General features: G+C 35.9%; 1 protein-coding gene across 1 annotated transcript; it reads left to right on the plus strand.

The window, feature by feature from the left end:
• Positions 1-163: 163 nt before the first annotated feature.
• On the plus strand, positions 164-24,176 carry LOC113498051 (transmembrane protein 64). The gene is made up of 3 exons (XM_026877952.1): positions 164-1,090; positions 15,012-15,167; positions 22,713-24,176. The coding sequence occupies exons 1-3, from the start codon at positions 548-550 to the stop codon at positions 22,839-22,841; spliced, it is 828 nt and encodes a 275-aa protein (XP_026733753.1). The 5' UTR covers positions 164-547; the 3' UTR covers positions 22,842-24,176.
• The last annotated feature ends 2,290 nt before the right edge of the window (positions 24,177-26,466 follow it).

A 26,466-nucleotide genomic window follows, 5' to 3' on the forward strand; every position in this document is an offset into this window, starting at 1 on the left:
GACGTTTCAGTTCATTACATTATAATATATCGCTATATTACTCTATCTTGCCTAAAACTATAACTAGCTGTCTCACTTTAATGCTTATAATATAAAAATCTCACAGTATTCCTTCCGTTCGTGTAAATGACAGTAGCTAACAGATTATATTTATAAGCTAAAACTAAACAAATTGTATTTATTATATAAATACGTAAGTTTGCTAATAAAACACCAAAATAACGAAAGTCTGAAATAAACTATGAAAATTGAATACTGCATATAATTAGTTAATACAAAATTTTAGAAATTCGATATGCCATGAATTTACAAGTCTGGCAATTACATTTCGAAATGTCAAAAACAGATTATTTCTTTTAAAAATTTATAGTCTGTGTGTGAATAGTGTTCACAGTGGTTGACTATTCGGTCTTCGTTTAATTTGGTCTCCCGTGCGTAAACGTGAATTAAATAGCCGCTTGAATTGGGCCATGGCGAAGAAAACCTTACGCATGATAAAACTGCAGATAAACATATAGTCTACCTTTAATTTTCTTTAAATAAAGTCATGATGGAAATTGTCGACGTTGAAGAATGCCAGCCCGACCCTACAGCGGTCACAAGAAAGAAAAGTTTATGGGCTAAAATTAACAATAGGACAACGTACAGTTATTTGTTTAACATTGTAATATCAATACTGTTGCTCACATGCCTCGTACTAGTGCTTTACTTTTTCAAAGAATATTTAAAGACGATTTTATATTGGGTGGACGCACAGGATCCGTGGATAATATTTTTATTGTTTATGGGTTTATTTTTGATCGTCAGTTTTCCGGTGACGATAGGATATTTAATATTAATAATAACGAGTGGATATTTGTTCGGGATTGTCCAAGGATTAGTAACAGTTTTGGTGAGTGCGAATTTTGGTGTTGCCGTGGCTCATTTTACTCTGAAAGCGCTGCGGAATTATTTGCCTCTGGACCGTCTCTTGAAGAACGAGACGGCTAGAGCCCTCCTGAAGGTGATCTCGGGCCCGCAAGCATTCAAGATCGTGTTTTTCGCGAGATTGACGCCAATACCTTTTGGGTTGCAGAACACGATATTCGCTGTAAGTACTTTGTTTATTATTGTTGACGAATGCGCGCATCTCATTTTCGAACGATATTTTTATTCACATACGATTCGCTCAGTGCGTGCTCTCATTAAGAAGTCGAAACCATATAAGTGCAGCTCCTACACATGTAATAATCACTCTAATATTATTAGAGCAAAAAGTTTTAATTTGATTGGTCTACATATTGGATATAATAGTTAATTAGATTACAATATGTTCATTATATAAAGTATAATATAGGGTTTCCTTACAATAAATATTTTTATTTTGTCTCCAAATGTAGGCACACCATATAATTATTTAAGTGTTAATTTACAAATTGATTATGTTGTAACAAATTATTAGCCATTAAATGTCAAGTCATTATGACTGAAACAAATTAATCATTTGGTATTGTAATCTTATCATAAATTAGTTGAGATTGCAGGTTAATAAAGTTGATGTAATTTATTTGATAAGTTTAATCTCCCAATTGTGTGACTCAATTTAAATGATTTACTTCATTCTTATATTTATTCACTAAGCATTTAGTGCTCTCAGTTTCTGATTTTATTTAAAATGAACCATGGTATTTCTCATGATAGAGATAAAAACAACACAAATATTGTTAAAAACTCAAAGCAAGTGTCCTTACCAACCAAGAAAGTTATACAAAAAAAAAATACAACCACCTGTAATATTCCATTAATGTTCTATGCAACATAAGTTTTTTTTCTCTATTTAAAATGATTAATGGACCTAAAAGTATATAAGAATTTAAAAATTAAATTCTTGCAATGACTAGACACTTTCTATTTAAATAGCTAGCTACAGCAAACAAACTCTACAGTACATGCATTCTTAAAAGTTTCATTGGCTGTATAGCACAATACCATGTGTACATTATAATAAAATATTTGTAACACCTGCTAGTGTTGGGTGTAAAGGTGAAGGTCACAATTCTGAATTAAACCTCCATGCTGGTAGCCAAGGCTGCTTTCTTTATGGGACACTAAAAGAACAACCATAAACCATGGTGTATAAAACTATGGTCACATGCCACATGAAGGCTAAAAAAAAAAAACTCATTTATCAAATACATGCATAACATAGAAGTAAACACTAAAAGTTTTGTCAGGCAAAAATGTAATAATTGATAGAAATCTTAAACAAATATAGAGACACTGAAAATTGTCTAGAAACTTATTCCCAACTAAAATAAACATTTATATTATTAATCTTTACTACACTCCATAAGTACAAACTTTAAGAAGAAAGATAAAAAAATATTTTCATAAAAATATAATAAGCTAGCTGCCGCCCGCGACTTCGTTCTCGTTAATATCGATAGTGAGAAAAGAATGAACACCATCTTTTATTAAAAATACCTTCGAAAATATGCGTTTTTTTTTAAACTTATGTATTTTAAAGCGATAAAAAACAGTATAATGAGTAAACCTTAAAAACTAGACATGTAATACGCAGTCGCTCACTTTCTTTAAGGCAACAATTCCGTCATCATTTTAACTTGGACCGTTAACGCAGCGCACGAAATGTTAGCTTACAAAAGTGATTAAATCTCACAGTTTTTGTTACACCCAACTACTGCTCTGCTCCTATTGATCATAGCGAAATGTTTTAAAGCCTATTTTTTCCATCCAAACCAGTTATTCCTGGGATTAACGCGTTAAAAAAACAATCTTTTTTTTTAAGAGCGTTTTATTTTAAAATTGTTTGTTTTGATAAATAGACAAACATAATTTACCTCCATGAAGTACTTAAATAAATAGAATATAGTTTTATTATTGCAGGGTTATAGTGCATACAATTAGTTGCAACCCATTTATCCTTACTAAAGGTCAAGAACAAAGTTGGTACTGTTTATTTACACGCAAGAATTAAACGTGAACAATATAAGTATCGTCTTACAAAATGGCTTACATTAAGATATTAAACACGGAACATACATTTAATAAAACGAACGAGATACTGATCTAATTGCTTTGAATCAATATATTTTAATAATACAAACAAGTTATTACATAAATTATTACATTGTCTATGATGTTTTATGTACGTTATTTTTGTTACGAAATACGCAAACATTCATAAGTTATCCCGATACAGCTATTAAAAATCAACAACATATATATTATTTTTTCGATTCGATATCATTTACGTAAAGAACTATCTATATGTTATTTTAAATCAATTTAAATTACTTATTTCATAGTTCATTGGCGAAAAATAAAGCATAATAAGATACCCCTTACCATGCCTTCAGTTATGTTTTTATGAGAATAAGTTATTTCTCATACTCTCGCTTTGTATAAAATAACGCCTTATCGCAGCTAACTAACGAATGTATTTAATGATCAGATTGTAAATTGATTTTCCTATTAAAACCCGTAACCGATAAGCGTATGACTCGAGCAAGTCAGCTGAGGTTTTGCTGCATTTTACAAATTAGCATCGTTTCTTCACACTTACTATGACTTCTTGAACCGAGACTTGCCATTGTCGAAGCGAGATAACACTTGTGTAGGGCCTCCCTCTTATTCTGTAATTGCTCTCGAATATAATATTAAAGATTATCTCTATACTCATGCTCCAAGGTAACCCCTTTATGATACTGTTTCCTTAAATACTTAAGCCTCTAATTTTTGTGGCTTTGCTAAAGAAGGATAGTAAAATAATCACCTACATACATCTCGGTTAATGCAGGAAACGATGCTACGCGGCCAGCGCAAGCCCGGCCATAAACCGACGCCGATAGAAATACAATAATAAGATTTGCTATCTTATATCCGTCTTGGAGTGTTGTCCCGGTACAGACAGAACGAAGTTTGCCATTGTGTACTGTTCTCAGATGAATCTTATTCGCTGGGCAACATTCCAACCTCTGTAACCAAGATTTTCTGATATTTTATTACACTATACTGCTGCTACTTTCGGTTTATCGTTGGGTATTATGATATGGTGGCATATTCCTGCTTTAATCTTGTTTGGCAAGACTTGCCATCATTATTCTTCGTATTGGATATACGGTGTTATTTGTAACACTTGCTAGCTGATTGAATCATGTGTTTCTAACTGCAACTTTTCTTAATGTGATAACCTTCAATGCGTTTGAATTATAAGAAGAATAATAGAAATACAGAAAGTTAAGAAACGGTTATATGTTGGAAATAAGTAATTAAATATAAGATTAAAATGTGTGCTTATCAATAGAATGCCATGTAATGAATTTCAAGTTAATGTTCGGTTTAATTAAATAACAGTCAATATCTCATAAAAATATTTGTATGCCGGTCCCGGCTAGACATAGCGGTCATTTCCATTGATGTAACACCTATTTACTACCTATGTTCTACGAATAAAGACTTTGTATTTGTATTTGTATCAATCAATATAACTGAGCGACTGACGCTTTGATAGCCTTATCTACACGTAACCAATCTGTTAATTTCGCAGAAAAAACCCTAGATTCTACGCTCACTCCGCATATATTAAATCTGTTGTATTAGGAAAAGTCTGTAAGCCCTGGTGTCCTACCGCCTAGCCTAAAAATAAAATTATTACGGGCGTGGAAGACCGATACTCCATACGGTGCATTGCCTTATCACAACCATTATATTTTTAAAGACGTTGCTCATTCCTAGTTACCTAGTGAAAGGATAGAAAGCCATTTAGTAATGTATATAGTTCAGTTTCGTTTAGTATTTGGGGTAACTTATGTAAATTTAAAATTCGATTGGTATAAGAACTACAAGCATATCTTTTGGCGCACCACTCGACTGCTCTGAATAGCCCTCAGGCAACTCTCCATGTCTTCGTAGATCGCCGATACAGCTTATTTTCCTAGACGCCTCTTGTCGCTAATTCACAAGAATGAAGGACGCATCCATGGAACCTTGGCAAATAACCAGGTTAATGTCTTCTTTATTTAAAGATGACCCCCGCATTAATTTACTTAGACTTTCAGTCGCGGGGGTTTCACAAACAAGTCATATGCACAAAGACACCCAGATTTTAGTGGGACTTTTTTTAAACCGAGATATCGGATAGACGGATTTGGTGCTGAATAACTCCAAAATACAAAATTCTTCGATACAATGTTGTACTAAAAAAAAAGGAGTAAATTAAAAAGCTTCATTCAGTGGAAATGATTAATGGACACGTTAAATATGCCTTACTATCACATCGCACGAATAATATAAGGAAGGTTTGTATGTGTGTTAGTTTCACATTTTATCTTCAAATGACTTAACCAATAAAGATTTAATTATTATAGTGTTAGCTGAAACACTCGATTAATAGGCTACTGTTTATGCTACTGCGTCAAAGGTGAGATGATTTTGTAGTTATGACTGACAAACACGGGCAAAGCCACGGTAAAAAACTAATGGTTCAACAAAAACGTAAATTGATGAACCCAATTAACCTTATTAGATGTACTACGTCCTTAAATACCCGTAATTCACTTTGTCATGTTTTGATACGGTGACTGGACGCGCCATGCGTTATGTGCCATTGTCCAAATTGATCTAATTATTGTTAACTGTAGTCTGCAATATAGGTTATTATCTGGGTCGTTAACTTATTGTCGTTTTAAGATTTCATCTGTCACAATGATTTATGTATCGTGTTTGTGAATTATCGAGTTACGGTGGAATTGTCGTAATAGAATTTGCAATTGAAAAATTAATTAGTTTCTTACACTTTTACTATTTTTTGCTTTGAATATTTTAAAACTTTCATCGCTCTCTGTAGTGTAATTTTGGATTTAAATGTAGATAATATAATATCTAAATGTAATAATATAATCAATGAAACCATCTTGTTTCAAACTAAGCCAAGCTTATATTGTGAGAAAGTACTTTACAAGTGATGATGTTATAGATAATTTGCACCCAGACAGAAAACATGATCGTCCACATCACAAAAACATTTGTCTTGGGTGTGAATCGAACCTCCTGTATATTCGATGCGGGCTACTAACCACTAGACCACCAGGCCAGTCTAAATAATGGATAGGATGTTTGCAACACTTTCCTACACACTACAGACTATATTAGTAATGTTACATACGTACAACTTGTGGTCGGACAAACACAGATGACCACAGGTGACTCAAGGACGATATAAATGTGGTCACGTGCCAACGCATGCACTTGTAAACTTATTTAGTGAGGCACATCAACAGACGTACAGATATACAAAGCAACATTTTCGCTGTACCACACATTACTAAATAGTTACTGTAATAACGACTAGTATTTAGGTACATACATACATAAGCGTCTTATCGACTCATATTTATGTTTTTGAAAAAGTATTTATTAAAGTGCCGTACGATTTTGCCTGGAACAGACTACGTAAGAAACCCTTACCTAAACTAACAACAAAAATAGGTCTTGATTTTCCCACCGTCCGACCGAAGTTGTCTTAATTAGAAGAGGAAGGAGCATTGAACAGTAACCGCTGATTGGCTATTTGAAAATATGAAAAAAAAATAGCTATCGTATTAAATTAATTACCCAAGTTCCCAGGTTTTAAAGAATTTTGTATTTCGCATTTATTTTAACCAACATTATGACGTAAATACATAAAATAATACTTTAGTCAAACATATTTCTAATTAAATATAAACAAAGTTAATAAAGATTTTATAACTAAATGCAACAGACAAACTATGCGCATATAGTTTTGTTGGATATTGTACCAAATTTAAGATTATATTTAACTAGTAATTGCTTTTATAACCAATGAATGCATTCGTATTTATCCTAAAAGTGCAGTGCACACGACGACAGACTATCCGTGACGCACTTTTTAGACAGTGAAAATAGAACCTATGCAATTATATGCAGCAACGCACGCAACGCGCAAAAAGTGTGTGAAAAATTATTTGAACGTTTGCTTCAACGCGCTAAAGTAGACGGCGCACACTTTAGTCGGCAATCTGTCCTTACAGCTCTGCCGACAGAATGATCGAAGATGTGCGTCGTGTGCGTTGAGTCTGTGAAAAGTCCGCGACAGACCTTTTGAGCGCCGCCGTCTCGATGGCACAAAAAGTGTGCGCTGCACCGAAGAGTCGCAAAATACCTTACTTGGCTCTAGTTTTGCGACACCATCGGCATGACCTGCTTCAACTAAAGAAAAAGGGCAAAATCGTTGCAGAAACAAAAGTTGGCTTCAGTAAAAAGTTTTGGTAAAGGAACATCCTGGAGTGGACCGGGATAACTAGCCGGGAAGAACTGTTCCGCCGAGCTACTGATAAGGGGAGCTACAACGAAGATGATCATCAACCTTCAATAGTTGGAGAGGCACCGTTACAAGAAGAATGAATCCGAAATTTGCCCAGAGACCCTGAACTAGTTATCCAAAAAAATACTTTATAACCTACGCTTTAAAGCTCAATAAATATTTATAATAACTTACAGTTTCCCGCATGATTTATTTTAACACTATACATAACGCTCGATCTTGTTTAAAATAGCTTGTTTACGAATTCCATCGCATTCTAGTTTTCAGTATAAAATCTTACACATTGCGTCCTTCAACGAAAACATGTTTTCGAATCTTGCATGGGTTTTCACGTTATATAATTGTCCGTTAAACATGACTAATGCAAATATGTTTATGGTTAAATTTTAGTTAGGGCGATATTTGTTTTGCCGTTGCATTGTAAGGTAACAAAACGAGATTTTTTTACCACAATTTGCTTCGTTGATAAACCTTTTAGGTACCATGTGACTTATACAGGCACAACAAAATATTTTCAACCGAATTAAAAAAAGAGGATGTTCTCATCATTACTTTATTTTAGTTTCTCGTTTGATCCCTGGATAAACCGATTATGTCGGTTGTTTTTTTATTTAACGTCAAAAAGCTCATTAATTTTGGCTCAGTAGTGTTTATTTGAAGGTTTTATGATTTACTAGCTGTTTCCCGCGACTTCGTTCACGTGGTTAGAAGATCTTGAACCGTTTTCGCAGCGCACGCATCAGAAATTTCACATAAATACTTAGACCTTTGTTTAGTCCTAGCTACCGCATTAGGTTAAGTAACCTGTAATGGTAGATTAGTGTGATAATTAAATAAATAAATGGAAGTCCCCAAAATGAATAATTTTCCCCGTTTTTTTCCACATTTTCCATTATATCTTCGCTCCTATTAGTCGCAGCGTGATGATATATAGCCTAAAGCCTTCCTCGATAAATGGTTTATTCAACACAAAAAGAATTTTTCAATTCGAACCAGTACTTTCTGAGATAAGCGCGTTCAAACAAACAAACAAACTCTTCAGCTTTATATATTAGTAGTATAGATTGCAAGAAACTTACACTGACAGCAGAGCTCTTAGATACAAAGATATGACAATAAACAATAAAGCATATTATGAAACTATTTATTGTTTACACTCGAATACAACAATAATCAATACAAATACGTTGAATTGTAGCACATCTAGAAAATTGTAGCCGTTAGCCGGTACGCGGTACTTCAAGCAACGCAGTGAAAGCGAAACGGGCCAAGTACCCCGTTTAACACGATCGTCCCAGATTGTCAAGAACAATGGTATAATGATATCGTAAAATGTGAGGCTACGGCATCCTATCGTAAGTATAACGAGGTAAATAACCTCCTTCTCTAGACATTTGTATCAACAATGAAGATAATCCTGTTTGTAAATAAGATAGCTATTCGAATAATTCTTGTACCGTCATAAACGATGCTCGATAACTTGATTTGTAGTCAACTATTCTGGATGCGTAGGGCAAGAGGCTGAGGGCATTAATGGATACCCAACAGTGGGTTATTCAAAACTAATGATCGTGAACTGTCTGGCTACCTAATTTTTACCATTTCGTATTTACATGATCTCAGATAACAGGGAAAGTCGGTGGATTGCAGCTTGACCCCTGATCATGTCGGAACTCCATCTTCCAATTATGGGAGGCAATAAAGAGTGAACTTTGTACGTGAACTTCCGCACGTTAAAATATTTCCTGCACACTTTGATAGTCTAACAGGAAACCGTTTACTTAAAGTAATTAGCATTTAAATTATTATCTCCTAAAGGAAAAACGTTTGGCCTGCAATAGCAGAAGTAACTTAATTGTTAGAAAGTAGTGAATGAGGAGAAAACGAAAAGAAAGGATGGCTAAGGAAACGAAATTTTAAATCAAAGGAATGTACTATATGTGTCGATGAACTTATGAAACGAGATAATTTCAAACTGCGGGAAGGTTGGTGACAAATTCATTATTGATACAAAAACGTCGACACGAAATCCCTCTTATTAATCACTCCGTTTTATTTTCCGAGGTTGCCAATTGAACTCAACAATAACGAAAGTTAAAGCCATGGTACTGAACCAATAAATAAATGTGGTTCTCAATCAATCGAGGTAGCCTATCAGGCTAAATCTCAGTTCACTACTAGACATAAACCTCTTCCAGTTTGTGCCGCATTAACTGGTCCTATCCGTTCTGGGCAAATCCTATTTCTTAAAACAGTAGTGTGCCCTCTTTTTCCAAAACTCCAACAGACATTCTTTGAATTGTGGTAATCCTAGATATCTTTCTCTGTTTTTCTATCTGTTGATGGATCTTATCTTGCAGTGTCACCAAAATGAGGCATATTACTTAAGTTATTAAAAAGACGTCAGACGTCATTATACGATTGATAACAAAAACGTTATTGACGCCATAGACGAGGCATGACGTTCTGCCAATTACATTGCCACTTGAAGATCGCTTTTTAATGCCTTAGCCTTGTTCAACGGCAGAAAATAATCATTAAATACCTTTCAGTAGATCGTAGAACCACCTTTATGAGCCTGTTCTAATGACATAGTTTTTGCATTCCAATAGAACGGTCAAAGATGCCTGGCACATTTTTAGTCGAAAATTGATGCTATTACCACAAAACAAGTTATTTTTTTGTGCTTTTCTTTTAATTGTTCACTTCGTAATGGCGCTATCATACTGTTCCAGTAATATTTTGGCACATCAGCTAAATCCTTGACCTTTTTTGAGGTCAACGTACCTACATTTGTACGACCTTGAATTACTGACTCAATTTGTGGGAACTCTTCCATAAAAAAAAAAACATTACCCTTGTGACGCTGTCGGTAATTAAAAAACAAAAGATCGACATCTTCGAACCCATTTTATTTTATAAATACCTAATAATGGGCCGTCTTGCATAAATGTTCGATTATTAACAAACAAACCACTATACAAATATTATTGTATTGCGTACTCAAGTCTGTAAATAAGGAAACCTACAAATAACTTAGCATAATAAATTATCATAGACGTATGATCTTCGGCACCTTGACAGCGTACTTTATTTCAATAAAACGGTCTCGTGAGCAATTGTCTCGCCATTTTACGATCCTATGACGGTCGTCCGATTTTATTACGGACATTCATTGTCTTATAAAAGTATCATCGATAAACAAATGGCAGCCATCAACGGTATAAATAAATCCCTGTCACGATTAAAACGTTCCAGGTTGAGTTAAAAAAATGGTCGAATGACGTTCATTTTTCTTGTCCCATTTCGAATTAGAAGAACATAATTTCTTTGTAGGTATAAGTGCAATCCTATATTGGAATCTGAAGTCGTCAACCAGTCGTAAGCTGGCTGGTGATCAATGTTTAAACCTTCTCTGTATGGAAAGAGTTTTGGGTGAAGCGCGGGGACGGGTATAGACCAGATTATTACAAGTCAATCGGTTGCATTTTTTTGCATAGAAGAAGTGGCATCGTTCTAGTTCTGAGCGAAAAGACTTGCATCCGGAGGTTTATTCCAGTTTGGACGTCAGAGCGATAAAGTCATAGTCCTTGGAAATTTATTTTGAAAAACATCTGGTAAGCAAAAGCAGGATGTCCAGAAAATTATAATCATAACGTAAAATCTTATTCAATGTTATCTACTATCTTCTCGCATATAATTTCGTGAGTTTCTTTGTTTGAAAGAAACATCGCTGCAAGGATTTTCTCATGTATCGTGCCGTGGGAGTGCGCTGAGACGTTCACAAACATTAAGTTTTAAAACAAATATGTTTGTCTGTCTTGTCGGTCATGTAGTCACTATAAACAATGACTGCTGCAACTACGTTTGACTGTTGCTTGTTTTTGGTATGTACAAAGGGTAGATAGATATCGTGTCTCGAAAGTGGCTTTCCGATGCTTTCGGCCAAAAGTTTAAGATTTCTACATTTTAGTTGATATAGCGGCTACTAAAATGCTCGCAACTGAAAATTTTAACTGTCTAGTAATCACGGTTTATACAGCCTGGTGACGCTCTTACATATGGCCAGTGGAACTTAATAATGGGGTTCCGATTCTGCCCCTTCATTACTTAAGGCATTTTAATAATAGAGAGAAAAAAATGTTCCTCGCAATTTATTTGATACTGAGTAAAGATTATGTTCTTGTTATCGGACATCTGTATCACATTTATAGAAAATCGTTTATCAATAACCATGTTTACACTAAACACAGTTATCTAAACTCATCCTGTAATTCTTAAGGCCTTGAAACGTCCAAGTTTGAGTTAATCTATACAGTTTTCAACCCACTTGTCATCAATCTAACTTATAACTGATATTATATCGAATAACGGAGAGGTATCAAGATTAGGGGACTTATCATTGCAGAAAAACCGGTCAAGTTCGATTCGGTCTTGCTACACTGAGGTTTTCGCAGAAATTTGCAACAAAAAAAATATAGGCCTTCAAAATTATTAATATTAGTTGCCGTTACGAAGGATACAGAAATACATTTGTCTAAAATCGAACCTTCAGTCTTTCACGGTATAAAGCTTGGTAACAGACCGACGGATAAACAGATAGACTCCTCAATTTTAGTTATATGTGTAGGATTCCACTTTTACCCCGTCGGAACCCCAAGAAAGTATAAAAAAGTGGTCCTACCTTCATGTCTGATTAGAATGTAAACAAGCAATTTCCTTATCTCAGTAACTCCTACATTAGTTTCAATGATATCAACCTGTTATCTTAACTGTAACCTGCTTTTATCTAGTGTAGGGCGGTAAACTTTTGTCGCCATCTTTCTTGGTCCTCAGCCAAACGTATTAACATTTATTATTTTAAAACTACATAAGACCTGCGCAGTCTCTTTGTGTGGTCTTGTCTGTCGTTAAAATATCTCGCTCATTTGTTGTGATAGTCGGCAAAGGGCAAACAATGCTACCCGCTGACGCCATTCCAATTCAATGCTGGTCGTTTCGATTTGTTAATTAAATGTCCAGACGCCCCAGGATCATGAATTGTTAAAAAAATAAATGGAAAATGAGGAAACTAATGAAAACAAAAACGCTCAAAAATACTGCTTGCATCACTTGCATGTCTTCCTAGTAATAGCAATAGTTACGATTAAAATTTATAGGTTTGCGTTGCAAATGCGCTAGCAGCTATATATTAAGGAAAGCAAGTTGTAAACATAACGTCCGCCAATCCAAATATACCAGGCACCGGTTTCAAGCTAATAAAACGTTTATTTTACATCAAGGAATATTTACATTCCGTTAGTAATTTCACTACACCGTACAGTAATAATGTTCTAAATATATCGTTTGGATATCAGATAGACGATCGTTCGGGGACGTTCCCAATGTCGTCACGTTAACTCATATCGACTCGTTCTTATTGTTCCATCTTGTAATTTTGGAACTTTCCGAAAGATGGCCTGTCGTGGTTGTTCCAAGGTCGTATTACGTCTGTGTTAATACAATTTTAGTGTAGGTTCAAAAATCCTTTTACTGAGGTTTTAACATCACCGCCATGAAACCTATGACTAATTTTGGATGAGCAAACTTCTACTAATAGTTCTGATGATGGATAACGAAAGACTGCGATATCCCAACTAGAAACTACATAACTTCTATATTGAAATAGCTGCTGCATCAATAATTGTTGTGATTTTAAATGTCCTCGGTCTAGTATTGTCTTGTATTGAAGATTTTCTTTACAATGCTATTAATTAAGCCTCATCCATGTTTTGTATGTACGTAACTAGACTAAGATCATAACAAAAAATCTAGGACCTTCCAAAACTACGAAGGTCACGTCAAATTGCATATAAAGATAAAGGAGTAGTATCACCAAAGACAAGTATCGTAATTCTGTCTGTGTCAAATACATACATTTGTGAATGTGTTTGTGTTACAGCAATTTTTCCATTACCATCGACTTTCATGCGGTAATTGGCCTACTTGGACGCGTACGTGCGTCCGGCGTCGCCAAGGCCGACGCCATCGGTCAGCATGTTTATCTTAAAAACAATCGATCTTTCTTATTTTTGTAAAACTGTCGCATTGGTATTCCCTTTGACAACGTATTTATCAAGTAAACACATTTCTTTTTGCGGTTTAGATACAATGTCACGTTGTTTTATAATTCTTGAAGATTTTGGATATTTTTTTTTCGGGTAGGAATTCATCAAATGGATCTTATCGCTTTGGGTTGAGGGAAAGATAGTGTCACAGTGTTACTGACTAAAATTCACCCATCTATGCTCCTTACTTTGTGCGATCAGCCCTAATGGGCTCCACAGACTTTGCTGTCTCTTGAGGCGCCGACTACGAACGCGCCGACGTCGCGGGCCTCGTGCTGTCCTGTCCACGGGCAGTAGATTTTTGTTATAGTCGGAGTTTTAGTCGCAAGTGTTAATTGAGTTATGTTTTGTTCTCTTTTTTTATTATTGCCTAGGAAATATACTCATGACATTTGAAAATTAATTCAGCATTTTTTTCCTCTTTACTGTGTCGCTACTAAAATTAACTTCTTCTGACCTTTCGTCTATGTAAAATAAAACCTATGAGACTTGGACCTTGTGGGGTTTTTTCATAGTTAGCTGTACCTTTAACCTTTTTGAAAGGGCATTAGGGCAAGGCAGATCCTAGTGATAATATTTGAGGAATTGCTACAAAATTAAAGCGCTCGTGTTAATTGTTGTTTAATTTTCTTGCCGGTCACTTGGAGCTAATTTATAAAAGCAATTTACACATCGTGATTGTGTGCTACGTACACATTTGGCCACTATAACCTTTTATAATCTTAGTAGATGTTAATTGAGTTCATGTGTTCCATATTTGGGAGTGTTGCGTATAATCTATAGGTACTGCGGGCAAGCGCACTGCGTTCTAAATAATTTGGTACAAGATGTTATTGATAAGATTGGTCATGTAAAATTACCCCGCTAACTAGGAATGGAGTCTCATGAAATAAAAAAAGAGTGTTTTTTATTGAAGTTGATAAAAAATATGAGTTACGCGTTATAAAAAAAAAAGCGGGCTCAAGAAACATCGAGCTCAAGTCAATTGTCAAAAGGAATATTTTTCCCATAATATGCTTAAATTCTATATTCATTGTTAAACTCCGACGCAAAAACGACGTACTGTTATAAGTTTTACGTGGCTTCGTATTTGTCGCTGTCTGCTGCATTGTAGCTCTCAAACGCGTAAACCGATTTTGAATTTATTTTTTATTAAAAAGTTGGTGTTCTTCGCTATGTTTGAAGGAAATCGGTTCAAGGTGGCCTCCCCAAAATGACGTCGGAGTTTATATTTTTCCGCAACTTTTTTTCCTAAATAGATGTAAAATGAAAGGGTGGGATTGGTAGAATTACTAGACTCTGAGACATGTCGAATACAAGTGTATAGTTGAGGTCACCACACCAAACCCATAGATCGCGACGTGTCACGGCTTTGATGTTCCGCGTAGGACAAGTATTTGTGTGATCCACGAATGCTTGTCCTGAGTCTGGGTGTCTTTGTGCATGTGATTTGTATGTTTGTAAAAATTCCCGCGACACAAGGATTAAATTTCTTACTGCGAGAGTCGTTTTAAAAAGAAAAAAAAACAACGATCTAACCAAAGGTGATGATCTATCAGGTGAGCGACGTGCGCGGCTGCGGGTACCACTTGGCGACGATGCTGGGGCTGCTGCCGGCGCAGGTCATCAACGTGTACCTCGGGTCCACGCTGCGCTCCATGCACGACGTTCTGCACGAGTCACATCTCACGGGATACGTCGTGTTCGCCTTTCAGGTAAATATCTTTACTATTGTAATATATACCACACAGGTGGCCTATCGTCACATCTTAAAGTAATAATTGTCCCGGACGTGGATGAGAGGTGCCGCTGTAGGCGGTGTATTACGCTGTCACGCTTCGACAACCATAATTAATTATTTTGGATAGATCATTTTATTAAGTGAGCCACGATTCCCTTAGATTCTACGGCTTTGTTAAAAATGTTCTGTGTTTGTTATTTCAGTCATCAGTAATCACTTGTCAACTTTATATAGCGTTATTATTGGTTTCTAAGTATTTCATGACCACTGCGAGTGTTATCGCGAATGTAAATTTATTTATGATTGACTTTTGATTTGTCAAGTCGACCTAATGACCGAATCAATTATTGTATGCATTATCAGGCTACATCATTCTTCAAAGAGGTGACGTGTTACAACGTCTCTTTGGAATGTTTTGCTTCAACAATGGTAACAGTCCTGTTTTAAGAGAAGTACCTACAAATCAACTTTCGGTAAAACTTCCTACTTACATCTTCCTTACTTATATCGTATACCATTATGTTGTGTATAGGCTAGATAGATACCTACAACTGTGTCATGCAATATTGCTTCGCCTCTGTTTGCCTTGCACCTATAATTACCTAGAGTACCTTCAAGGAAAATGTCCTTATACATGACGTGATATATTTCATAAGATTCCGTTGAAGTCATCATGACACTATCGTTTTATATCACGAGATACTTTCGTAGTTGATGGAATGGTATTTTTTACCATCGATTAAATAGAACTCAATTTTTCTATCCTTAAAAAATTATTGGATGGTTTTGCCTTATTCAAAAGACAGTCTTGCATTAACCACATCGGCCGTTATATCAGGTATATCTGTGCAACGATGACTCACACGAGTGGTATCTTTTGTACCGAGAGTGACGTCTAGACAAACGATCGTATCTTCACTATCTTAAACAAACTAATTTATGTGCATACACTCACACTGGCCGTCTTTGACACTAAGGATCAGCAAATCAAACAGAGATCCTAAAGTGTTGACGGGAAATTTCCTGTTTTATGCAAATGTGTTTAAAATAGAATCGAATTTTATGGAGAAATTATGGAAAAAATTATAATTGATTTTAACATTTTTGAAGTGCTTCCCAAAATAGTATTGTAAATCATACAATCAAGAATAGTTATGTTTGCAGAAGACTAAGAATCTCATTTTGTCCTTCGTTATATCAACAGTCCATATATGAAACAGGTACATGAATTGATTAGTCTATTTGCGGCCGAGACCTTGTCAGTCAGAGTTAACTGGGTCTACACCGAGGAGTTACTGTGAAGCGATCATGCATAAGCAATGCGAACACGAATAGCTGCAGGGTACGAACTGGTATACCTATCATAGTTGTTTGGGTAAGAGACAGGCATAGAATACACCATCCCTGTCCATTACTGAAAAAAAAAATCCAAGCGACTATAGCCATTTTTTTTTGACACACGTATCCAATGACGATGTTTCACACCCGAGTGATTTTCGAACCCTGCGTAGTGTGATCCACTAATGCTTGTCCTGAGTTTGGGTGACACACGGAATTAATTAAATGCCTTAATGCGTTAGTCGTCTATTAAAACATACTCCTCAGTTTATCTTTCCTCGGTTTATTCGTCCAGAGGCATTTACTATAGCTGACGATACATAATCTAACGAACCAGTAACCAGACTAGTCGCGACTACTTTCTTATAGGAAAACATGTTCGTGAGTTCATTTTCTCTTTTCAACTTAATATCCGGGATTAAAATGGCTGTCGCATGCTTAAGAGATTTCGTAGTTGTGGAATAAGGATTAAAAGTTTTATATTGTGGTATCTTTTATCGTTCTATGAGGTAATGGTTATAATTGCTTGAAAGCAACAATTTGTGTTTTCAATTTTACTACAAGGACTTTTTATGAATTTCTCTCAATCATCGTTAGGATACTCAATTTATGCAGGTTGAGGAGAAATCTGCTTGAATGAAAATATGAACTTTGTGTAAACTAAAACTCTCATTATTTCCATATCATGTTAAAATGTACTCGTCTGCGTAAATATATATTAGAATTTATACGATTGGAAATTCATGCTCTCAATCCGAAAGAAAAGTAGATTCTATTGATCACAGCTGCGTATTTGTGGAAACGTTTAAAAATTACATTTACCAAATATTAGTTCTTTTACATTAAAAAGCAAAACGCCTAAGTAAACCAAAGACATTAATCCTCGTTTCACAAAATTCGAAACACATGCGCAAAGACCACCCAGACTTAGGACAAGCATTTGTTTGAATATCCGTAAACAAAACTCGCTCAAAATTTGAAATGTTGCCAAAATATCGAAAAACAATTATTCTGTTCCATTCTTACTTACAAATAGGAGTTCAACATTCAAATAAAAATTGCTGAATGTTTTCAACTATTTTCATCTGATAAAGACCTTTTTCCGATATTTTTTTTGTTGGGATTTTCTTCAATTATTATTAGTTGGAGAATCCGTGATTGTGATTTCACGTGATAGCCAACTCTATCTAAACAAACGTATAATTATTTGATATCGTTTTATAACTCAAGATTACTTCTTCAAGGTCAGTGATAAAGGAACTTGCGTAGTCAGCTTTGCCAAGCTGTGTAAACGATTTTCGCATAGTGATAATGATGTCACGCGCTATCATACTCCACTTGGTCTTTTGAACTAATCTGTTATTTCTTAAAGCCATAGGCAAGAACGTCACTCCAAGTCACGCCAAGTGACGTTCTTTTATGTCGATTTGAGGCTACATTCCACTTGACTATGACAAAGGCAACAAGACACCTAGGGGAGACATTTGCTTGCGCGTCGTTCTTGATTTTTTGCTGATAGACTTTTTGACTGTATGGGTTCCGAGTGATTAAGGTCCCCACGCCAAACCCACTGTTCATAGCGGTGGACTCCATCACCTTTTGTTTGTGTGATCGTCAAATTAATGTCCTGAGTCTGGGCGTTTTGTGACTTTGTAACTTGAATGTTTATGAAAATCCCGCGCCGCGACACAGGAACTGAAGTGCTTAATGCGGTAAAAAAACATTGCCGTCTGCCGTCCTAGGCTGACTGGTCTACCAACAAAAGCTTCTCTTCATCAGTTTTAGATTTGTCTGTCCGTCTAGCACCAAGCTATATTCATTGAAAAGTCATAAAATGCATACGAGATAAGTTTCTTCTCTTTATAGTCTGCGGCACCCACACTGACGCATAAGTTTTCAATCATTCAGGAAAACAGGAAGCATATTATCATTATGATGTGCCTTACAAGGACATGAGACGTCACATTATGTACCGTCATATCAACTAATCGAAGTACACCCGACAGCACCATAATGGTACCTTTATTGATGATTGACGACTTATTAGCAGAAAGGCTGATTCAGCTGACTGGGACCTATGACACTTGGAGGAAATTCTATACTCGTTAATGGAAGGAATAGCTTAAAACCTTCACCAGAAGGCCAAAGGTTGAGGCGGAAATTAAGTTTTTTAGTCTAGCAAAAGTCTAATTAAAGGGCTTAAAATGCAAAGCTTTGCATCAATTGCATCTGGTTAAGTAAAAATAGAAATTTTGCTCATTATCAATTTTTTTGGTTAAAATTTCGGCCGAGATGTTAGAAGACCATATAAGTTTCGTCACAATTTGATTGTGATTTAAGCTTGCGCAAGAAATGAGTTTATAACTATTTATTTTATTGTGAGTATATTAGGCTTACTGAGTAGTTTCTTGTTGTCCGTGTAACTGAGAAGGTCGGATAGGCATTCGCTCACGGTAAAGACGGGTATCCAACTACTTGCAGTGGAAGCTGACCCCAACATTTATTTATTTAACATAGGAAAAGACTAAGCCGACGAGGAATCATAACTATGGTTCATTCTCCCAATGACGTGCAGTTGTACTGGGGGACAGAGGGGGATACTCCCCCACATCCGCGATATAACATCAATATCATTTTATCAATTCAATGAACTACATAGATATTATTGTACTTAGAATACTATAATATGATGAGTTACAAGTAGCCGATAGTAAAACTCATTTGTTGATAAGCGTAATGAGGGGAATGCTAATTGTTTTGATAATGTTAAGCGTTTGGGGGACACCTGGACACTACTGATCTGATCTCTCGGATCAAAAGAACATAGATGCGATGGAAAGATAGTAGTTCTTCAGTGTACAAAATGACACCCAAAAGGGTACCTACGAGCTTTACGAAGCCTAGCCTGCGTTGATCATCATCGGTAATCCCGTAAAGCGTACTTCAAGTAAATTTTTTTGCCCTAGGAATTTCTTGTAAACTTTTTTTACCTCGGATAAAGTGGAAAAGTAAACCAGACACCGGATAAAACTACCGGAAATCTTCACCCTTCCCATGTACCCGATACCTGGGTATGTCGGTGGCGATGTCACCAGCTAACTCCATATCAAATTCGATCAAAATTTGTTGTGTAATTTAAACACAAAGTGGAACAAACAAGCTACTTTCGTATTTAAAACTTATAACTTAACATGTAGTATATATTGACGATACAATACAATATAGTTACGTTATTGTGTTATATATAAACCGTGTATCGCATGTTATCAAAAGGGAAGTGGCGTGCGATTGTTAATTTTCTTTCATTACCGTATCGAGTATTATAGATATGGTAAAGATAAGGATCTTTTATTTAACCGTTTGCCTTTGTATTCAAAACAATGCGGTAGTCGTAGCTGTGTTTAACCTTAAGATAAAAATGCGATGACCTATTAGTGCAATGAACTATTGGACGGTTGGTTGCATATCGATCTCTGCTATTAAAGAGTTGTATCCATGATATGGTGATTGTGATGCTGTTTTCAGCTCTCGATCCTTGTAACAGATGCTGATCAATGGCTTACCGTGCCCCGCGGTTTAACTTCCCGTTCCCCAAGGCAAATAACGCGATTTCAAAAAACCTATAAACTTCTTTAAGTATAAAGCTACCAAATGCAAACAGGCTTATTTTTAAACCCGACTGCTCTTTTTAGAGATTAAATAAGATCATACAAAAACCTTTGGGTTTATTATGTTAGTTTAGATTTGGAAGCCATATAATATCAGTAATCATCTTCACCTTGAAATCGACTTAACCGATTGTGGTAAATCTTCCTTCTGATCACCATGATAAACAATTTAGTACTCTTGTGGATATTGGATGATACTGCGCACTAAGCTATGTAATTTTGCTAAATTAAATGGATATGCAGTTTACACTTTACATGCGTTTAATAATGTATAGTAAATTTAATTAATAATACTAACGATATGAGTAACATGACAGCTACGCTTCGCAGTACACACCCATTATAGGCTACGTTCACACTATGCCACGGACACCCGATTTGTCTGACTTACCTATCGACAGATCTGATCACGACTCTTATTACTTTTAATCGTCAATATTTATGGAAAAGAAAATAACTTTGTGCAATGATCATTATTTTTCGTGTTGATTACAAACAAGACATTCCTCCATGTTTTTTGATCTCACCCTTCACATCATTATAACCCATTTGTTCAGAATATTTACACACACCCTTATTCAGAAAATACACATTACTAAGAGACTATCTAAAAGTCTATTTTAGGTCTCCATATTCCACTTGACAGTAATAAAGAAAACTAGATACTAAATGGCGACATTTTACTTAGTGTTGTTCTTACATACATCTGTATGTGTCTCCATATTCCATTAGATAATGAAAGAGGCAAAATGACACTTGAGGGTGACTTAAATACGTCATTATGCTGTTCTCCACTTGTAGCGACAGAAGCAGAATGACATGAACTAAGAGTGACTTTTGACTCGTCGTTTGTAAAAACCCTGGCGAGTGTACCTACAGTGTGTAACTAGCTTAATAATTGTCGGTTAATCGCGTGTTTGTTGATCAACGGAAATGTTTGCTGTCACCTGTATGGGTATGAACCATGTACTAATAGGTAGTGCTATCGTAAAATAATAAATACAACGCTATGAGGAACTGTTTTCTTTACGTATATATTTTTAACCGACTATTGTAGAAGGCAATGTGTGTTACTTCCGCACGATGCCATTTTAAGTATTTTTTTGCAACCAGACTTTAAATGAACATCCTATAAGATGTTTCTCCTCCACAGCTGGAGGACGAAGAAAGCGTGAAGGGTGGGTCATACAGGGTGTTATCCAACTGTTATTTGTTTTAAGGTTTAAAAAGTGCTACTGTGTGGGCTTACTTCAATAAATGGATTTAGATTTTTTGGTTTTATAAAAGGTTTATCACAATCTGATTATAGGTTTAAGAACAAGTAGAATACTGTAGGCAATTTCCATCATCAGAATCTACATAATTTTAATACCTAATAATCCCTTTGAATGTATATAAATTATATTCAAAATACGTCCGTTTTGTAAATATATCGACGTTTTCCTTCCCCATTCGAAATCCCAAAAATTTCCCAAACATGTGAAGGTTAAGTCACCACTGCCCCATCTGACTCAGGGCCACTTATTTCAGTCGGCGCGACAAATGTTTAAACATACTAATCATATTCAAAAATTCAAAGATTGCGTGTTGGTCTTACATAGACATTATGTATGTTAAAAACACTCCGTTGGTTAAAACAGGGGTGTGCAACGTTCTGGTAACATTTCACGAGGAAGAATGTTGAGAAAAGTGTGCCGTCTGTGCCACATTTCAGGGAGAACACCTTTCTTCTCACCTTTCACCTATTCATGGCCAGTTCTAATTGGGAGCAGTTATGGGAAAACTGTGTCCAGTTGAACTGTCGTCTTTTTCTAGATCTCAGCTCAGAGAGGCTCTTCGTCTAGACGCTTGTTTTGAAATAATGTAAAAACTGAAATGAACAATCTGTGCTCTTGGTTTTGTTTTCTTCATTTAAGCCAGCACCTTTTTTACTAGCCTCATTGTAGGATACTGTGTTACCTAATAAAATGCGTTGCGGAGCGCCGATAGACAGTCAAGACTGGACTCAGACCTCAAGATGCCTGGAAAAAGTTTCAGAACAAACTTTTTAATTTTCAAATTGGTTCAAAATTTTAAAAACATATTTAATTAAGCAGCAAGAAAGTAGTTTCTGACCACATGTGCCATACCTCTGCCTCAAGACGTCCTTCACTTGGGGTTGACTTTCCTTTTAATATGTATAACCCAACCCCTTTCGTAGTCGGTAGGGTTTACCCTGTACCTACTCAACTGAACAGACCTCGCGTGGCGTGCTGTTAATAAGCAAGTGATTAATTGGCGAAGCTTCTTAGTATTCTCAGTTTATGTTTCTTAATATTTTAGTTCGAATCGGGGTAAACATAAATCAAATAATCAGTCGTCACAATATATTGACGACTGACTATTTATTCATTTAAGGGTTATCTTCTTTTACCCTATCATTATTCAAAGTAGGCATCTTTAACGCACTTTGTAATCGCGATACTAGAAAGTTCCAGTTCTAAACGATTAAAGAGATTTAATTATATTTCCAGATCCTGATCGGCATCACGCTAATGGTGTGGGTCGTGCAGAAGGCCCGCAAGGAGCTCACGATAGCAATAATGGCGGCGGAGCTCGGGCGGGAGACGATATCCACGTCCAGCAGTTCTTCCATCAGCTAGCCCACGCCGCGGGCTTCCACCGAACTGGACAGCGTCAGCGAGCGCTCCAGCTAGGCCCGGCTGGCCTCGACTGGCCCGGCTGGCCTCAGCTGGCCCCGGCTGGGCCTGGCTGACCCTGGCTAAGCCCACGCGAAGCCCGACACACCCACGACAAGGGTATAACCAAATCTGACACCAACGACAAACTCTCCTATGCTTCTATCCTTTTCTATCGCAATCGACTTTTATAAAAGCGACAGAGAGACATGATACACGCTCTGTGTGACGAAAAAGAATAGTGAAAGGAAAGTGAGACTCGATGCTGCCAGATACGGCTCAACCCTGAGGGTTCGTTCCAACCCTGTGATATTATATTATAATCGCCATGTTACCTCCAAGAGGATTAGTTTAACTGTTCAGCAATGGGGGACTAAGAAGGAAAATTATATTACATATAAGTCTTTCCTCGTATTATATTGTTACCTACATAGGTTTGTTAACGTGATAATGAATCTCGCTCAGTATGGACTGACGTGCTGTGAATTGTCAAGGATTGACACGACTGAGGGTATTATCGTTTGGAGGACTACTACTTGTCACCTAACTCCGTGAGTAATTGATGAGTTTGTACGACGTTTATGTATATTTTGCGGTTGTACTCATTTGCCGTTGCGAACGTCACGCTATTGGTCGAATTGGAATATGTTTGTTCCGTCATTTCAATACAATTCGTGTCGAAGTGTATCTTCTATTGGACGGTGTTAATGAAATGCAAAATACATAACACAATATTATCATTATATATGCGATGCTTTGTATAACATATGTACCAATGTCATGTTAAATGTTTTACTATGATTCAGTATTTGCGGGCTATTGAAAAATATGTTAATCTTCCTTTTGCAAAAAAGTTAGACTATTTCTCTCAAGATGTATCTTTCTGATCGTCTCATTTTCCTAATAATTCTTAAGCATTAAGAAATCGAAATTCTTGCCTATAAGGGCAGAAGCCTGAGCCCAGTTGTGGGCAATTATGTTGGTTTTGTAGAAAAAAAAAGGTGATCAATATACAGGCCAGGTCCTTAAATAATTAAACGGTTATTTAAAGTTCACTGACAATCGCTATAAAAAGCGTAAATGCATGTTAAAGAATTATTTTTTACCGGTATTAAACACGTTTGGAATGAATCCAATAATCCTCGCTTTTTGCGTACAAGGCGACTTTAAATTGGAACGAATTAATCTGACTAGGTTATCTTACTTATGCGCATTTCTTAAATACAATAGCCGGTTTCTAATAAGTATGAGATAGATCTCAAGATTTAATTATGATTACTTGATGAACAAGGTAAAATTATTTAAAAAAAAAACCCGGTAGTGAAAACTTTTACCATCCATTAATTTTTAACCGGCTCGAGTGATTTTTATCAATCATGATTAAGAACATTCGAACATAATTCACCTAGAATACAAAACAAACTAAATTGAAATCGCTCAGTCCGTACGGGAGCTATGATGCCGCAGACAGACAGACAAGTCAAACTTATAACACCCCTTTTTCCCTCGGTTGTAAAAAAAATAATGTAATCATTCATAATTGTTTTAAAATGCACTAATAATAATGATGCAATATTGAGAAAGATTGAGCATTTAAAAGAGACTTAATATGGATAAACGATTTGCAAAATGCGTAATAACCAAGGACCACAGCAATACAACAGATTAGATTATATGTAATACCAAAATACACACATTAGGCTATAAAGACTGATAAAACTCATTTGATTTTAACACGCAAGATAAGAGCTTACGAAAACGGCAAATCATTTCTAGTTTTTTTTTTAATGGCTCCCGCACTAAGGACTTTAAGTCCCGCACTAAGGTCGCGGGGGGTTTCACAAACATTCAAATCACATGCACAAAGACACCCAGACTCAGGAAAAGCATTCGTGGATCACACAAATGCTTGACACGCCGTGCTCAGTGGGTTTGGCTTGGTGACCTCAACTACTAAGCTATCCGTGCAGTCAGTGTTGCAATACTTGCAATCCATAGAGCCTGTTTCACAACCGCCAAATAAGTTCTCGTTGAAATACTTTGACAGATTTTTTCATACAAAGAATGTAAAAAATTTCAATCAGTGATTGTGAAACAGGCGCTAATTGTAACCACCCCTCAAGTTTCATCCTTCATTAGGGTTCCTTACCAGACCGGGTAAAGCGTCATAAACCTTCACAATTTGCTCCCCGAAAACAACTTCAACTTTACTCACACCTGCTCAATTTCGGCTTCGAGTTTTTGTGTGAATCCCTCGAATAATGCTAGGTGTTTCCGATAAACTTAATATGCGACACTCCCTTTGTACGGAAGTGACAATTTGGCTAGTCCATTTGATTTATACCAGTCAGTAAAGTCTAACTGTATGTGGAAGGTGGAGGTTGTGTCTTGGGGGGGGGAAGAAGTTGAAGTTTTTTTTTCTTGTTTTTGAAATGATAACTCCTTGTCATGCCCCTAATAAAAAAAGTGACAGGATTGTAATAAAACTATTTTTGACGGTTTCAGCTTAAATTGATGAAGTTTTTAGATTTTGGTTCCTGACAGTTCCCTTTATATGGGTCATGTAATAACAAATTTGTCTAATAGTAGTAAACATTTAACCGTTTTTTTTTAAGTCGGTTAAAACTAATCTATCTTCCAAAAGTGTGACGTGTGTAACTACACTTAAAGTTTACTTCGGATGGTTAACTGATATGAGTACAATCGCCGTCAAAAGTGTTGATATAGTTTTCTTAAATCAATTAATCGTGGTATCAATGAGGTTTGTGTAATGAATGTATTACTTTTTAATAAATTTATGTATAGACTTTTACATTATGGTCCGTAAAAGTTTCGTTATGTCTATTAATTGTGTGACTACTGATATAAATAATGTGCAATAAAGTTGTTGATGTAGACGCAAACATACAAACAATGTCACTACCTACAATCTGCATACACCATTTGATACATAACCACCGATATCATATAAGTTACAAATTATGTCATCTCTATTAAATATCAACAGATGTCTGATACAAATTGGTGTACAGTTATCTTTGTATTATATTTAACAGTCAAAAAGCCTGTTTTTAATTAATTACGGAAAAGAACAGGCCTTAAGACATGACTACACCACGCAGCGCTAACAGATCACAAATGTATTTAACTGACAAGTCAAAGTCACTTGTCGAAAAGCAATGTCAACGCTTACAATTGAAGTACTATTTGTTTAACATTGCCTGGGCCAAGTGAACAAGTTATGGGACATGAGAAACGATTCATTATTATTATTTACGGTCAAAAATTTGCTCAAACCACAGTCAACAAAGTATTTGCAGTGTTTGTTATTTAGAGGCACATGATTACAAACCATTCGTACAAATAAATTGATAATTTGTGCTTCTAATGTGAAGTGTGAAGGTCGGGACAAGGTCTGGTACGACAGAACCAAATAGTAATGCACATTTAATTACAAACTCTATTGTGTCTTAATAGAGTTCAATTTAACTGTTTAACGTAAAACGCTAGCTACACTGATAAGTGGAGATACCGCCTTCCGATAACTTTGCGCGTGTTTGGGATATTAGTATCGTAATCGATACTAAAC

The sequence above is a fragment of the Trichoplusia ni genome, chromosome 10 (assembly GCF_003590095.1).
Source record: "Trichoplusia ni isolate ovarian cell line Hi5 chromosome 10, tn1, whole genome shotgun sequence".
NCBI lineage: Eukaryota > Metazoa > Arthropoda > Insecta > Lepidoptera > Noctuidae > Trichoplusia > Trichoplusia ni.